Raw genomic sequence first — 16,625 nt, 5'->3', positions numbered from 1 at the left:
GCCCATTGTGTAGCTTTGTGCTTAATTACAAACAAACACATCCTTTTGTCGCCGTTTTATTTGTGTGTCACGTTTGATAAAGCGGCTAAATATACGTTTTATTTGAGATGCATTATTGCAACGTTTCATTTTTTTTTGTTATAATTTTGGGGAATCTTATCGTATTAGATTACCGATTTACCTCACATATTTATTGATTTGTTTATTTTCAAGGCTTTAGATTACTACTACTACTGTATAAATTCACCATAATTATTTAACCAGACGATTGGACCCACTGACTGTTTATATTTTTTTGTAGTTACTTTTATTGAATCATTGACGTGTTAACACCTTTGATTTTCCGTTAAGATCAGAAGATCAAAAACAACGAATTGTTACTACTTAGTAAGACAATGAAATTGTTTATCCGAACTTTTTATACCTGTATGTATTACATTTGAATGAATACAAATTTGTGAATAGTTCTGTATACGTTTTGGTGTATTCGTAAGCGATTATTAATTTTTAACGTTTATTTAAACTTTTATTAATACGGCAAGTAGTATCTAGACATCATTTGGATGTCAATGAAACCACCGTGACTGGTAAATTTGGTTTGTTTTAATGGCTAACCTGTTTAGAAAAGTAAAACAAAAACACATTTCCACAAGTACGTTTGATTCAGTTTGGTTTGATAGTTAGTTACGACAATTCTTTTGAAACTACACCACTGTAGAACAATATTTTAGGTAACAAAAATATTTTTATTACATTTCGCACTACAGGTTAGGTTTTACCCACTCGATCAGTATTTGATTGAAACGCACAGCAGCAAACATCTTTATAATCGTCCAGTTCATTTGGTTTGAATATTAAGAAAAAAATGACATGCATATCTTTTCTCCATCTCTAGGACTGCCATCCTTGATTATGCAAAATAATACGTATAGCTTTTTTGTTCTTGCAAGCGTTATCATATTTTAGGACTTAAGAGCATAATCTGTCAATCTTTTTGAATAATCACTCTTCTGTGGCTCAGACTTAAATTTATGTCTGAGTGTACATTGTCATGCATTTCCATATGTTATTCTTTTTAACTGCTAACATACTTCTATATTTAAAGCAAACATATATTGATAAAATCTTATCAAAGGCTTAAAGTTTTTTAATAATGTTTAATAGTGACATGTTCTAATTAAGACCTAGTTTCAACTGTTCAATGTGCAATATATCTTTTTTTATATATCCTTGATATGGCTTTTATCTGCATTGCTTATAATCCTGAACTGCATCCTGTAGTTTATATAGAACTGCAACCTTTGGAAAAAGTTTATCGTCACGCATTCAGGATGAATTTATGAATTATTTGACTATTGAATCAGCTATTTTATTACACTTCTCTTTGTCTATAAAATCATCATAACTCGTTCAACTCAAAATTGTCGAGAAGTCGGATGAAGAACACATCTTACAAATATATGCACATGATAATCAAACAGTTAGAATCAACTCTCAACCTTTAAACCATTCATACTTTCGATCTTATCTTTCGTCGTAAGTTGCACTCGAATATATGTTTTTTATTAAATAAAAAGTTACCAGGGCAGTATCTTGGGTTCTTACGAGAATGATTTTCAAGCTATGAAGGTATTTACTTCTTCACAGTTATCACAATAGATGTTGTAAAATGTCTTTCGGATAATGTACGGCTACCATAAGTTTTTTTTTTATATAGTATATAAAATAAGGTATAGTAAATCTTATCTACGTCTAATATTCGTGAATAGGGAAAATAAATTCCTTTAACAAGGTTAAACACTTTAGTCACCAGTTCTAGAATTTCTGGGATTTTATTTACTTTATCAGAACATTAAAATACTTAAATTATTAGTAAAAGTTCAGTGGCACTTTGCTGATTATTTAATCTTGACTTCCCATGAAGAATCAGAAGCGTTTCCTTCACCCAATCCACAGTCTCGTTTGTAGCTTTTACGATTACTTTGAATACGATGAGGGGATGAGGACCACATCACACTCTGATATGACGCTAGTGATTATGATCCAAAGTTTGCTGCATCTCAAGTTTGAAATTTTATTACTCGGTCATTGTTTTTTGTTTTTAAATAAAAGTCATTTGAAATCTTGGCAATTAATTTGGTTGTGTTTTTTAATATTATTTTTGATTCTATACTTTCTAGCGATAGTTTTCAATCCAGTATATAAACAATCATATTATAAGTGGTTGATTGAATCATAATTTATATACATCAAAGATGAAAATCAATTTTATCTTCATGTTCGCTTATTAACGTCCCACAATTCAGTTTCGCCTTAGCGTTATAAGCTCTCAGACTTAGCTTTGAGCCACCAGAGGGCTTATTAAACTGGCGAAGCAGTTCTACCTTATCAATTTCCTGAAGCCTACAGACTTATTCAACTAGGTTCTATTCCATGACTAATGTTTCTTCATGTATACTGATGCAGACATAGTCCATGTCACCCTTGGATACAAACATCCTTTTTGCAAAAGTTAAATGTTGGATGGTTTCTGACCTCTTATAAGTTGATTTATCAAAGGTTAGTTTGAAAGTAACATTTCGGATTCAAAAGCAAACTTTCGAACATTATTCGACCCTGTTGGAATTTTCTTCAATTTGTAACATCTGACACTGACAGATATAATGTATGCTAGGGGGCTAGCTTATTTGGTTGTTTGTTTGGAATTAAGCACAAAACTACACAATTGGCTATATGTGCTTTGCCCACCACGGGTATCGAAACCCGGTTTTTAGCGTTGTAAGTCCGCAGACATACTGCTGTGCCACTGGGGGGGCAGGGGGCTAGCACCATCAGCTATTCAGCAATATCTATCTGGCTAAGGTATCTTCCGTTTTTAATATCCAGCAATAACAGATATATATAATGTTTGGTTGGAGGCTAGCACCAACTGTGCTTGAGCAAGTACGTGGCTGAAAGATACATTTTGTTTTCTACTATATGCTTAAAGAATTCTGAAAATTTCCAGGAAAAATCCAGAATGTTATTTCCATTGTTTAGTTTCTGACTCATAAAACATTTATCGGTAGAACTTGCATGGGTATTTTTTTGTCGGCCACGATTTATCAAGTTACGTTAGAGGCACCCTTTTATCAGTTTTTTTACCTATATTTCACATAGATTATCTTCCAGTAAATTGGTATTCCTAATTTCTACAATTTTAGATCGAATCTGTTTTTATATCTTACTTGTGTTTTACTTAACAATATTTTTTTTACATACTGAATTACGAAACAATAACAGAGATTAGAATATCCACCATTCTTGAAAAACATGCTACTTGCAAGACATAACTTTTGTGTATAGCTGCGCCTGTGTTTATTTACTTATAGTATGTACACATTGGTTGCCACTTTTTGAAATCTGTTTCATTTTCTGGCTAGCTTACTGTTGTTGGCTCTTTTAAACTGCCACAATTATTACTGTCTACGCGTCATGACTGCAAAGTGTGTCTTTACTCACATCAAAGTCCCTATGGACGTAACTCCGCCCAATGCTCTAAACGATAAGAGTGTAATGCCGGGTAGTTTCAGCTATTCCACTGCTGTATGGTAATTGAATTTGCATGCATCGACCGACGCCTTTATGATGTTAGCGTAAATCTAAAACAAAGCGCGTTGACTGCTGGAAACGTAGATACATGATTTTTTTTAACTAGTTGTTTTAAATTCTATCTATCTATATTCTGATTTGCATTTTCTGATTGTTCTACAGAAGATGGAACCGAGCTCACCAATACAAGCCGATTATATATATATATATATATTTCCCTTCTAAATATATGTATGTGTATATTAATCATCATGTTTCCACGTATTGCAAGACTATCAACTATTCTTTACATATCTCTTATGACTGTAGCTTTATTGGACTAAAATATAGTTATCCGATCGATATAAGATGCCTTAGCCTTTTTTTACAGATATTTTATTCCATTCTGTTAAAAAACTTCTCCTCACGCAAACAATTACTCTCTGTATTGTGTGCCTTAGCCTTTTTTACAGATATTTTATTCCATTCTGTTAAAAAACTTCTCCTCACGTAAACAATTACTCTCTGTATTGTGGACTCAACAGCAGCAATTGTGGGTGCACGTTTTTTACAAAAACTATTTAAAATATTATTGTTACTAAAATATTCTGATTTCAGTGCCACCTGGTGATCTCAGCATCACATTATTAAAAAATTATAATTGTGATTACTGATCATAACACGTGAATACGGCAGCATTCTTTATATAGTTATTTTAGTTGTGTTGTTTTCTGAATAACTGGTGTAAACACAAAAACTATGTTTGAGAGAATCCATTTGATTTGTAGTGGTGCTATACCGTAATTGTTCTTTTCACGCACGTTCCAGTTTAAAAAAAAACAAAATACATCTCGTCAAATAATTATTGCCTTTCATCGGATGTACGTGTAAGTGAGTTTGAAACAATTATGAAAATATTAGATATTGTCTATTATTTTTGGGATATATTTTAGGTATCTTGATGGTTGTGTGTTTATTTAATAACATATCTTATTTAGAAATTTAAGGAACAATACTGGATGTGGGAAAGATGTTAAATTTACTATATATTGTGAAATTGATTTATTTGATTGTCAAATGTGTATTTTGAGTAAATGTAATTCACGTTGTTGTTTAGAACGATAAACATAGCTAGAGTTACTTGTATTGGATAGGTGAATATGATTTTTATTTGTATTTTACTTTTCCAAGTCCTTGCTCGTCAGTCACTTGTTTGATTTAAACCAACTCCTCTACCTGTCAGTGTCGTAATATTTTTGTTTTCGATCTTCTGCCTGTTAGAATACAACGAACGATACGTTCTTGTCATTCCAGTAAAAGTTTTATTTTCTTGACGTTCGAACATCAGAGAAAAAAAAAAGAAGTTATAAATGTAAAGTTTTTTTTTTGTTTATTTTGACGTTGTGGAATTTTCGTATTCATCTTTAAGATACGTTTTATCGTACCTCATGAGAACTAACGAGAACTGAAAAAAACACAGCAATATTTTAGGTTGTTCAGATTTGTCCATGTGTGATCAATCAGTTCTTACAGTTATTTTACGTAAAATTCACGAGAGCCATTTCTATACTTATTCAATCATTTTACTTTAGAACATGTGAACAATTTAAGATAGCCATATACTACTGTATGTTCAAGTATTTTCATCCTCATCATGTAATTCAACAAACACACACAAACGAGTATAAAGTTAAAACATGTCTTGTAATATAAAGACCTTCTTAATCAGTCAGGCTGCAGTTAATGATACGAAGATTATTAGCACATTGTTGCAGAAGCCATAACCGTCATATCTTCCCTGAGAAACGCCTCCTCGGATTTAATAATGTTCTGATTTATCAAATGCATCATATTACCTTATCTGTGCATAACAAATCACTGGAGTGCGCGTTGTTAATTTAAATTGCATTGTTTCTTATATTGTATAAATAACTAGGCCTTAAAACTTTGAAAACCAATTGTTGCTAAAATATAACTTTTTTTTTTAGTTCAATGTTAAAACACCAATGGTATAAATGCAGAAGTCTTTGTATATTTTATTAAGGGAATAGTTTATGAATGTAGAACTGTTACCAATAAGAACTTATTGATACATATATACTTACCTGTATGTATATGTTTATTGGGTTATTTAAGTTTTTAACTGTTTGGTTTCTTTTTGCTATACAAGGACTATATACGCGAACTGTCCCTAATTTTGAGATGATAGACTGAGATCGAAGGCTGCTACGAAAAGTCACCCATTACTAACCTGTGGGATAGTCGAATCTAATAGTGGGATCTGACCGTCACTCTTATAACACACCAACGGCCCCCATAGTGCGGAGTACAAACGTACTTATGTCGAAAGCGAACAAACGGATCTTGTGGGTAACTTGACACGCAATGTTAATAACAATAAGAAAATATAAAGTGAACAAACGGATCTTCTTGATAACACAACACGCAATGCTAATAGCAATAAGAAAATATAAAGTGAACAAACGGATCTTCTGGATAACACAGCACGCAATGCTAATAGCAATAAGAAAATATAAAGGGAACAAACGGATCTTCTGTGTAACACAAGACGCAATGCTAATAGCAATAAGAAAATATAAAGTGAACAAACAGATCTTCTGGGTAACACAAGACGCAATGCTAATAGAAATAAGAAAATATAAAGTGAACAAACGGATCTTCTGGGTAACACAACATGCAATGCTAATAGCAATAAGAAAATATAAAGTGAACAAACGGATCTTCTGGGTAACACAACACGCAATGCTAATAGCAATAATAAAATATAAAGTGAACAATACTCTAGAACCAAACTGAAAACTTGGAAGAATCTTTGGCTTGCTGCGGCAGTATGATTAGTTTCTCTGCCAGTTTTTGACTAACAGATTGCGCTAGTATAGGTCGAAACTTTGTTCATGAAAAATAACTATTTTAGCACGAGTTTGGTTGACATTTAAAAACTCCTATTTGCTAACTGTAACAGTTGACGTTATTCTGGGTTTTATATATCAACAATATTAACGTATATTTTAGGTTACGTTTAAAATGTGAATTATTAAAATCTGTAGGAATGTCTGGTTATTTAATGAAGTAAAGTTATTCCATTAATATGACATACACAGCTCATAATAACATGTAAATCATAGTTAATCGTACTATGCTTACACTGCAGTGATATCTTTCAAGTATAAGATATAATTATAAATTGTCACATAAATGTAAATATACTAAGGCTTAACTCCAATTTATATTTTACATTCAGCGCTTTGTTAATTTAGCGAAGTTTATAAAATGCATCTGTATGCCTTTAATTGTACCATTTTGAATAACTTAAATTCCTTTAAAGATACTCAACATTAATGTAATAATATGTAAATAATATACTCTTTCTCAGCGAAAAAGATGACAATATTTTACAGGTATTTTCCCACAGCACATTTTAATGTAACGTTTAGTATCTGTAAATCGATCTTTCACTGTTCTTGTTTGTTCCCAAAGCAATGGTTTACTCAGTAAGATCCGTTTTCACTCATAACGAAACTTTCAAACGCTAATCAGATTGTTTTCTCTTCCAATTCAAATAAGAAGCACCTTTAACAGTGTGAACAGATAATTCTCTATATTACAAAATATAATTAACTTTGAATGATATTAGCCTAAATTATCTTTAGATTAAATTTGTTTGTTATGTATCGAGCTTCCAACTGAATTATTTTCGGTATGACTGACAATTCACATACCTGTGAAAAGAAATATTTATGATTTATTGTGTGTGTACAGAAATATAATTTCAAAAATCATTTTTAATAAGTCAGCACTTTCTAATGGTTCTTCTTCTTCAAGTTTGAATAAAGATAATTTATTTCAATAATCGTGATTCTATTAATTCTACTTGCTGCTTCCTCTCTAAAGTATGGAGTCTTGAATAATTTTCACAATTATAACACTTTATAGGTTTTTATCATCGAGAAGTCAAATTGATAGGGGTCGTCTCCTTTTTCTTTCTTTCTTGTTATTCAAGGCAATGATGTGAAGCAATCTTGGAGTTTAATTGTAGTCAGAACTGGGACTATCCCTCATTCTGAGCTCTTCATCTGTACGGTTCTGATCTCGGGAATTATTTCCTCTGTTGGTAATTTTGGCTTATTCTCTCTTCTTGTACTGCAACTAGGTGTCGGGTCATTATTCCAGCTACTTGGTTTGGTTAGATTACATTCATTGCTTGGACAATTTATGAAGAAACTTTGTCACTAGCAAGCATCACGTATAACTTTTCATCATTTGAATGTCGTAGTTTTTCAAGGACATCGATAACTGTGGTACTCCAACAGTAAATATTTATCCAACTGCCTTTGGGAACACTACCTTTTACAATGTAAGTCACAAATGTGGCACCGTTTTTATACACGTCCTCAATATCGAATTCATTAGAATATTTCTCATACCCTCTCCATGAATCATCTTAACACCAAGTTGTAAATTTGTAGAGAGTTGTGAAAAAGATACAGGGGTTTCTGATAGAAGCAGCCTTGTTAGTACTAACATGAACTTTTCTGTTATTTCCCTTTTTTAAACTCACGTGGATAAGGATGGAAAAATTAGAATCTCGGAGAGTATCTAACAATTCTTTACAACTCATTGAATTTCCTCTTTCTGGAGAGTTTATGAGTTTACTAAAGCAAGAAATTACTTTTTCTTTCCATAATGTATTGGAGATAAAACTCCTATTTCCGTTACAAGACGATTGAGCGAGTTGTTTAATATGTTGAGCAAAGTCTACCAAGTTTCTCATTTATTTTTTACCTTATTTCAGATCTTCCTTTTGTACTTAAGTTGTTTAGCATTTTAAAAACTATTTATTTCGGGGGGAGAAGGCAGAAAGATTGATAGATTGTCGTTAATAATCCGGAGACCAGTCTGCTATGTTTCCCATGGTATTCTACCATCATACTGTTGTTTTGTTTATACACTAGGAAGTTAGAAACTGTAGTTTAAAAGGTATTTTGTACTTACGAAAGATGCATTTTGAAGTGCTCTAGAGGGATGACAGTTGGGGCTTTCTTTGAAGGTAATTTTTCTCCATATTTCACGGTCTTGGAAACTAAAGTAGCCCTTATAACAACTTACTTGTACTCTGCATATTTACATTGTTTTTCTTATAGACATTAAAAGTTATAAATAATCAAGATTCCACTATATATCTACGTGAACTTGAAATTGAAACGAAAGTAAATAAAATGTCTTATACTTAACCTTCAATAACAAGCTTAAACTGTACCTCAGAAAGGTCCTACTAGCACTGGGTGTGGCCTATGTGTGAATACTAGTTACATAATTGTAAAATTTAAGTTAATTAATCACTGTTATTAAGTTGATTGCAATTATTTATCTAACGCATAGTTCTGGCTTACTAGCTTCAAGCTTTAAATTAACTAAATTTTACTTTAAGTATTTTATTTCCGTGGTGGACTGTTTTATAGAAACTTTCGAATCTTGTTATGCACACTGAACATTCCTAAAATATTTAAATTTGCTTAAATAATTTTGTCAACAGCGCCAACATCCTTCTGCGTCTTGATGTTTGGTATGTATAATTTTTAGCATATATTTTTCATGTGCCATTCCAAGTCAAATTTTCTAAAAGTCACTCGCAAGTAATCATTTATTGAAAAAGGTCTTTTCACTTGTACTAAATATAAAAGAGAGAGTCTTAGGCTAAATTTGTAGGTACTCCTTTTTTAAAAACATTAAAACTCTTTACGAGTTTGCATGCGAAATTTGAAATAATTCAGACAAGGTATTTCAACATGCACCTTTTATTATCAAACGTCTTATCTCAAACAAAAGAACTCCATTACGACCACAGTCTTATAAAACAACTTGTTTGTTATCCAATCTTTATGTAAATATATTTTTAAACCACAAATAGTCGGGATATTTTAAAGTGGCAAGTATGAAAAAAATCCATTATTTTAAGTTAAGAATACTTAACTATTAATAAACCTGTAACCAAACTGTATCTGCTATATTCAGTACCGATGAGTCCTTTCGCATGTCACCCGATCTCAAGGTTCGTTATGCCAGCTGGGATCTGAGAGACATAGTAATGGTGTATAGATGCTAGTTATATTGGGATATTGCTTGAAACCAACTGTTACGCTGTTAACTGATTAAGTTGGTGAAATGTAACTTTCATTCAAACCATAACATATCATACATAATTAGTGTAAGGTTTTAGCACTATTATATATTTATTTTAACACCATATATATATATATATTGTTATTATTTTCTTGTATTCGACGTCTTTTGCTCTGGTCTGGTCCAGGACTAACAACAATGGATAATACGCCTCAAAATCAGTCTTATCCAGAAAATTCGATTGAAATAGAAAAACGTATCAAGTCACGTTAGTTAACTTGTATTTCTGTAAAACGGAAAAGAAAGTTATGAATACCTAAACTACTCAAATAATCCCCCAGAACTGCCTATAAGTTTTTCAAGGGTTTTGTGATCGCGTAGCATGTGCCAACTTTGAGAATAGTATTTGGTTTTATCTATGTGTTCTAAGCTTGTTTATCTGTCAATTGATATATAACTGTTTAAGGCTGTAAAATAAACAGTTCTTTTTTCAGAATAATGACAGATCTTGATTAAGACAAACTTACGAATTGTTATAGCAAAACTGTGTACTATCAGTATAGTAAAACTGTGTAATATCAGTCTAGTAAAACTGTGTAATATCAGTCTAGTAAAACTGTGTAATATTAGTATAGTAAAACTGTAATATCAGTATAGCAAAATTGTGTAATATCAGTATAGCAAAATTGTGTAATATCAGTATAGTAAAATTGTGTAATATCAGTATAGTAAAATTGTGTAATATCAGTATAGTAAAATTGTGTAATATCAATATAGTAAAACTGTGTAATATCAGTATAGTAAAACTGTAATATCAGTATAGTAAAATTGTGTAATATCAGTATAGTAAAATTGTGTAATATCAGTATAGTAAAACCGTGTGATATCAGTATAGTAAAACTGTGTAATATCAGTATAGTAAAACTGTGTAATATCAGTATAGTAAAACCGTGTAATATCAGTACAGCAAAACTGTAATATCAGTATAGCAAAACTGTGTAATATCAGTATAGCAAAACTGTGTAATATCAGTATAGCAAAACTGTGTAATATCAGTATAGCAAAACCGTGTAATATCAGTATAGCAAAACGTGTAATATCAGTATAGCAAAACCGTGTAATATCAGTATAGCAAAACTGTGTAATATCAGTATAGCAAAACTGTGTAATATCAGTATAGCAAAACTGTGTAATATCAGTATAGCAAAACTGTGTAATATCAGTATAGTAAAACTGTGTAATATCAGTATAGTAAAACTGTGTAATATCAGTATAGTAAAACCGTGTAATATCAGTATAGTAAAACTGTGTAATATCAGTATAGCAAAACTGTGTAATATCAGTATAGCAAAACTGTGTAATGTCAGTATAGTAAAACCCTGTAATATCAGATATTCTTTAAGTGTTTCAGGTGGTTGTTTAAAATTTGTTCGGTTGGTCACATTCATGTAAGGGAAGGAAGATGTAGCAGTAAAATGAATGGTATGTTTTGTTATGTTGTGTAGATCGAAGGAAATATATTTTTTCTACAAAGTTAATATTATACTTGAAAAATAATTGAGAATGATTCAGTTTCAACATATGTTTTCCAGTTTGATTTTAACATTAGCGTGCAACATAAAATGATTTTGCGAAATAACAACGATTATGTGATTCATGGAGAAAACATCATATGTCAGTTTCTTGTGTTCTTTATTGCTAAGTAATGTAAAACATATACGCCTTTTTCTCTCTACGCGAAATTCTGGCTTTATTATTATTATTTTTAATTATATAGCTGGTGAGTTTGAAGTTCGCCTAAATTGCGCGGCACGTGAAGAATCATTCTCTCCTTCTCAGTATTTCTCGTAAGTAACGTCTGTTACTTAGTAAATAATTCATCATTTTCACGATACCCACAGTCATGTAATTGCATTATAAAAATAAATTAGTGAAAGCTGAAATGCCTTAGTCATTTTATCGATCTTTAGTCGTTGCCTCTTTTCCCTTCTTGATATATTTTCTAAGTGTTACTGGCGTTTCAACACATTTGGTCACTATGGCAACAACTTGTCTTATTCTTATTAACATAAATTCAAACACTTTTCCTTTTTGTCTTGGGAATGGTATAAAATATCCAATTGAAAGAAATGATACACTACATTCGTATATGTTTTACTTTGAAAAAAAAAATGTGTAAGATAAACACAAAATTGACGAAACAATCGTTGTTTCAAAAGTTTGCTTCATTGGCTTAATGCTCTAAAAGCCTTTGTTCTTCTGCGAGTAGTAAGAAAATAATCATCACTAGTTGAAATATTCTAATAGCGTATAATATTTTCTCTTTCACTAAAAGTCTCCAGACTATAATATGCTGTTCTGTCACTTGTCTTGGTAAGGAAACGGAGACTGCTGAAGTTCAACTTGAATATCAAAAAAGAAAAAAGTTCCCGCAAAAATATTTGGCGCGTTTTCTGTTATTTAATTATCTTGAATAATGCACATTTTAAATATTAGGATAAGCGTAAACTGTGCAATTTGCTATTACTGGACTCTAATACATGTCTATAAATATAATGAAAGTCTGTGATCAAAGTAAGATGTACATGGTATAGTTACCTAAACGAACAACAGACATACCGTGTTAGTCTGCATTTTCAGTCCATATCACATTCTGTAATACATAACTGAGCTTGCTATTTATTTGATCGAAGTTTCATTTGTTATATTATGGATACTTATACATTATGTGAAATAAAATGATTACTTTTATGATTTAAACTTAGACAGTCGCAGGAACTATTAACAAAGAGATCAAGGTAGGTGTATACAAAATCAATATTACAGTAATTTCCCACCTGAATGCAAATTTAACTGCTTTAGTTGACTGTATCCATAAATGACTTGGCTGGACTGTTGATAAAAGATACTATTTTTTGTCGTTGTTTTGTTTTTTGATATGGGATATTGCCTGATTGAAGATAGTAAATAAAACGGTCTCTTCCAGTCACTTCAACATATATATCAAAACACAAGTAAAAAAAAAAAAATAGTTTGGAGGCCTAGCTTGTGACGAAAACATTAATTGAGTTGTTTGGTAATACTAGGCTTAAAAGACGAGCTGGCGAAGGTAAGAAATCATCTACAACGTGATAATTTTGGAAGATAATTGTCATAGCGCAGTACACATGAAAGTAGTTATTATTTCAATTTTAAAAAAAGGTAATAATAACGTGTAGAAAGTTATGTTCTCCATGAGAATGTTAGATATTTTTACCTTATTTGGATTCTCATCAATCAGAACATGTATTTGGGAAAATTTTGCAATGTTAGGCTACGCCACATGGTTTGATATTTGATGGAAAAGGGGGGAATCTTTTCTTCAGGGTGGAACCACCGCCGCTCGTGCTCGGAGCAAGCTCGCCACTCGACGCTTGTGTGCTTTCTTTTGATTGGAGGTTAACGTGGCGTCCTACTCGACCATGGTGTCGAGGCTAAGCAGATTCTGTGTGCGCAAGGCTCTCGAATAAAGCTTGGTCCACACGTAAAACTGAGCTCGTAGAGAGAAGAGTCCTGTCTAAGCTGAAAGAAGTAGAACTTAACATGGTTACTACGAGCCACTAATAAGTAAGTGGTGCAACTGTCACCACAATTATCTAAGAAAGAAAGTTTCTGTGTTACCGTAACAATGCCATGGATTGTAGTATTTCTTCTTCTCACCCTTTTGGACATCGTCACACTAGATGTGGTGTGTGTCAGGCTGGATGACATATACTGGAACGCCTCCAACCCAATGTAAGTGTTTTGTATGTTACCAAGAATGACCCATACATAGAGTCCATCAGATTGTTACTGTTACTTATCTATAAACTTTGAGTCTATGATTAAAAGTCTGCCAAGCATTATCACGAGAGATATTTTTTACAACAAAACAAGAAATACGTTTTAACCCGCGCGTTTTTGTCATCAGATTTGATTGTTTTGTGATTTACCAATCTTTTGATCCTTCGTGATTTCTGTGTCACTAATAAACAACACATACCAGAGAGACTCCGATTACTGACGTTGTTTGTTGGACTTTTAAACGTATAGGTTAATTGTCGTGAATGTCCCATATCTTCAGCTGACAGTGTAGGCATATTAGTTAGATAAAGAATAAAATTAAAATTTATTTCCTTGCTGATAATGATAGATGATTAAAAAATTGACAAGGATAAGATTATTAATTGCTATTAGGTAAAAACATACTTTTAATTTTTGTTATATTTGAATAAATCCCACAGAGTCTACGTGGATATCCAAAATGTGTTTATCATCTGTTTATACAAAGAGCGATATTATATACTCGTCAAAAGTAAATTTTTTGGTACATTTTGTATTTTTCATTCGCGGTTATCAAGAAGTTATTGATCTTTTTTTTTACTAGTACTAAGGTCAGAAATTTTTCATAATATTGTTTTTCATGTTTAACTCGTTCTTCGGGATTTTGTTAAGAGATATTAAGGGGTCGGGAAACACCCTTTCATAGTTTTTATGTTGCCTTTTCATTGCAATGATTTCTAGGTTATATAAATATTGATGTATATGTACACGTGTTTGTATCGAGCTTATCACCAGGACAATTATTATGCTAAACATGCCTGTTTAATGTGAAGATCTGCGGTTTACTTCTTCCTTTCAAATGCCTTCGTGATCAGTTGTTACAACAGCCAAGTATAGTCAGAAGTTGAAGTACTTTTCCCGTTGTTTCTTGGTGTATGAGCGATTTTGTTGAGAACAAGTTTTTACATGTTTTCCGCCACAAAGAGGCACTGTATGTAATTCTAAGGAACTTTTTCAAGTTGTATATAATTGTTTTTCCTATATTATAAATACAATCCGGAAGCGACGATACAAAGGCCTTAGAATGTGACACATTTATCACAGACTTCCTTGAAAGTCAACCAGCATATATGAATGTCCTGTGGAGATGTTCAAAGACCGATGTGTGAGATTAAAGGTGTTTTCACAATTAATCAGCTTAAAGACTATGAAGATGTTGAGCTAGAGATTTCACTCAACATGAACTGGCAGCTTTGATAGAGAAACACTTGTGGACTTTACTGAACAAAGGCACCTTACGTAGCTTTCTGTCGGTTCAACACTGTTCGGACCCTCTACCACGATAAAAGGAACACAACACCTCTGTGCCTTTGTTTTCCTCTCTCTTATCCTCTGATCGGGGCACAGGGGGTGGGGCGGATAATTTGGAACCGGTTGCTTGCACACGGGATCTAGCATCTGTTCTGAATGTCAGTAATCAAGTCGTACTTGAGCTGAATCGAAGGTTTGCTATTGTACCGACTCTCTGCTTGCTTTCAGTCTCGGCGAACCGCAGATACATTGCCCCAGGGGGAGCGGCGCCAATGTTCGACCGATGAATGGCTTTCCTTCCCAACGCTGGTCTCTACCTGGCCTGAAGTTGCCGCGCTTACTGTGCATTTAAGCTAGAGTTGAGATACAGGATTTGTTCTTGGAACATGGCAGCGGCGGCTGTACTATGAATCTTCACGTCATCTATTATATATATATATATATATATAAACTAAGAAAGATAAGGTCGATAGCGTGGTCATTCGTATCAGTCTCTTGTGGAGCTGATAATTATAGTTTTGTAGTTTTTTTCATAATTGCGAAGAAGGAAAGAAATGTAAATTCCATGCTAGAGTTATTTTCTTCTAGAGCCCATTCTTGAGCTCTAATGGAGTAAGTAATATTATTTAATGATGTCACTGCACGTCGATTTCAACGAACAGCTTTTCAATACGTAGTTTATTGAAGTTCTATTTGTCTCGGAGTGATACACTTGATATGCTTTAGACTTGTGTGAGTTTCCCTTAACTAGAGGCCTTTTTACACAACAATCTGATTATTCTGGGAACGAACAAGTGAAGCGAAATAGGCGTGGGTTCGTAGCTGCCACCACATGTTTAGAAAGCTTTCTTACGAAAGCTGCTATAAAGTTGTATATAGTTATTGTGTTTCTAGTTGTGTGGCGCAAATCTTTATAAATGCTGCTAACTATCAGTTTAATGCCTACTATTATGTTCGTTTCAAAAGCATGCTACATATGAGTCATTCACAAGCAGACAAGCTCTTACCAGGTCAGCACCCAGAGTGTGATGGCGCTGAACTTACCTAATGTTTCTACACTGGTTTGTTACAGGTTGGAATTAGGAAAGAAATATATATATATACACAAAACATGTGCTTTAATAAATATGTATAATTTAATTAAAAGCTTCCTGGGAGCCCTTTCCTTTCTAAGTTTATTGTTTTATTAAATATTCATTACGTTCGGGGTCTTTTCTATGACTACATAGGTTCCAGTTAGACACATACTATAGATAATTGTGTAAGCAAATTTGGTGAGTGATTACAAGTGCGAGAGGGAAAAACATCAAACGTATAACACATTTTTTCATCAGTGTTTTTTTCTATCTATAAGCCCCCAGTGGCACAGCAGTACGTCTGCGGACTTAACAACACTAGAAACCGGGTTTCGATACCCGTGGTGGGCAGAGCACAGATAGCTCATTACGTAGCTTTTTGCTTAACTTCAAACAACAGTCAATCTATCCATAAACAGTCCTTACATATGTTTGAAGTTACAACTCTACAGGGCTGATGATTAGTGTTTTGTTTTTGTATGTCAGCCAAATGCATAAAAGATGATAGATAAATAATTAATTGTAATAATATACACCACTTTGACAATGAAGGTCTTTTAGTTTCTCAAACATAAAAATCTTGTGTCTGGAACTTTCCTTTTGCTATTGTGTCATCTAAAGAATTTTATAAAATTAGACACATGATTTATGACACTTTAGGATAATGTAAGCACTTACGAACGATTTTACGTATAGATCGTTACAAAGTTTCACAGCGGTATGTCT

General features: G+C 32.7%; 1 protein-coding gene across 3 annotated transcripts in view; it reads left to right on the top strand.

Annotated features, from left to right (window-relative positions):
- The window catches only part of LOC106457619 (ephrin-B1-like), a 401,982-nt gene that overhangs the window by 252,717 nt on the left and 132,640 nt on the right, over positions 1 to 16,625 (top strand). The window contains exon 1 of one of the 3 annotated variants that reach the window (XM_022383614.1): positions 13,241 to 13,485. The exons of the other annotated variants lie outside the window; for them this stretch is intronic. Within the exon in view, the coding sequence (XP_022239322.1) occupies positions 13,379 to 13,485 (107 nt within the window). The 5' untranslated portion in view covers positions 13,241 to 13,378. Of the gene's footprint in view, positions 1 to 13,240; positions 13,486 to 16,625 lie in introns of those variants that run through there. 3 annotated transcript variants of the gene reach the window in all.

The sequence above is a fragment of the Limulus polyphemus genome, unplaced genomic scaffold (assembly GCF_000517525.1).
Source record: "Limulus polyphemus unplaced genomic scaffold, Limulus_polyphemus-2.1.2 Scaffold352, whole genome shotgun sequence".
NCBI classification, from domain to species: Eukaryota; Metazoa; Arthropoda; class Merostomata; order Xiphosura; family Limulidae; genus Limulus; species Limulus polyphemus.
The sequence above is the reverse complement of the archived record's forward strand: the minus strand, read 5'-3'. Positions and strand labels throughout refer to the sequence as shown.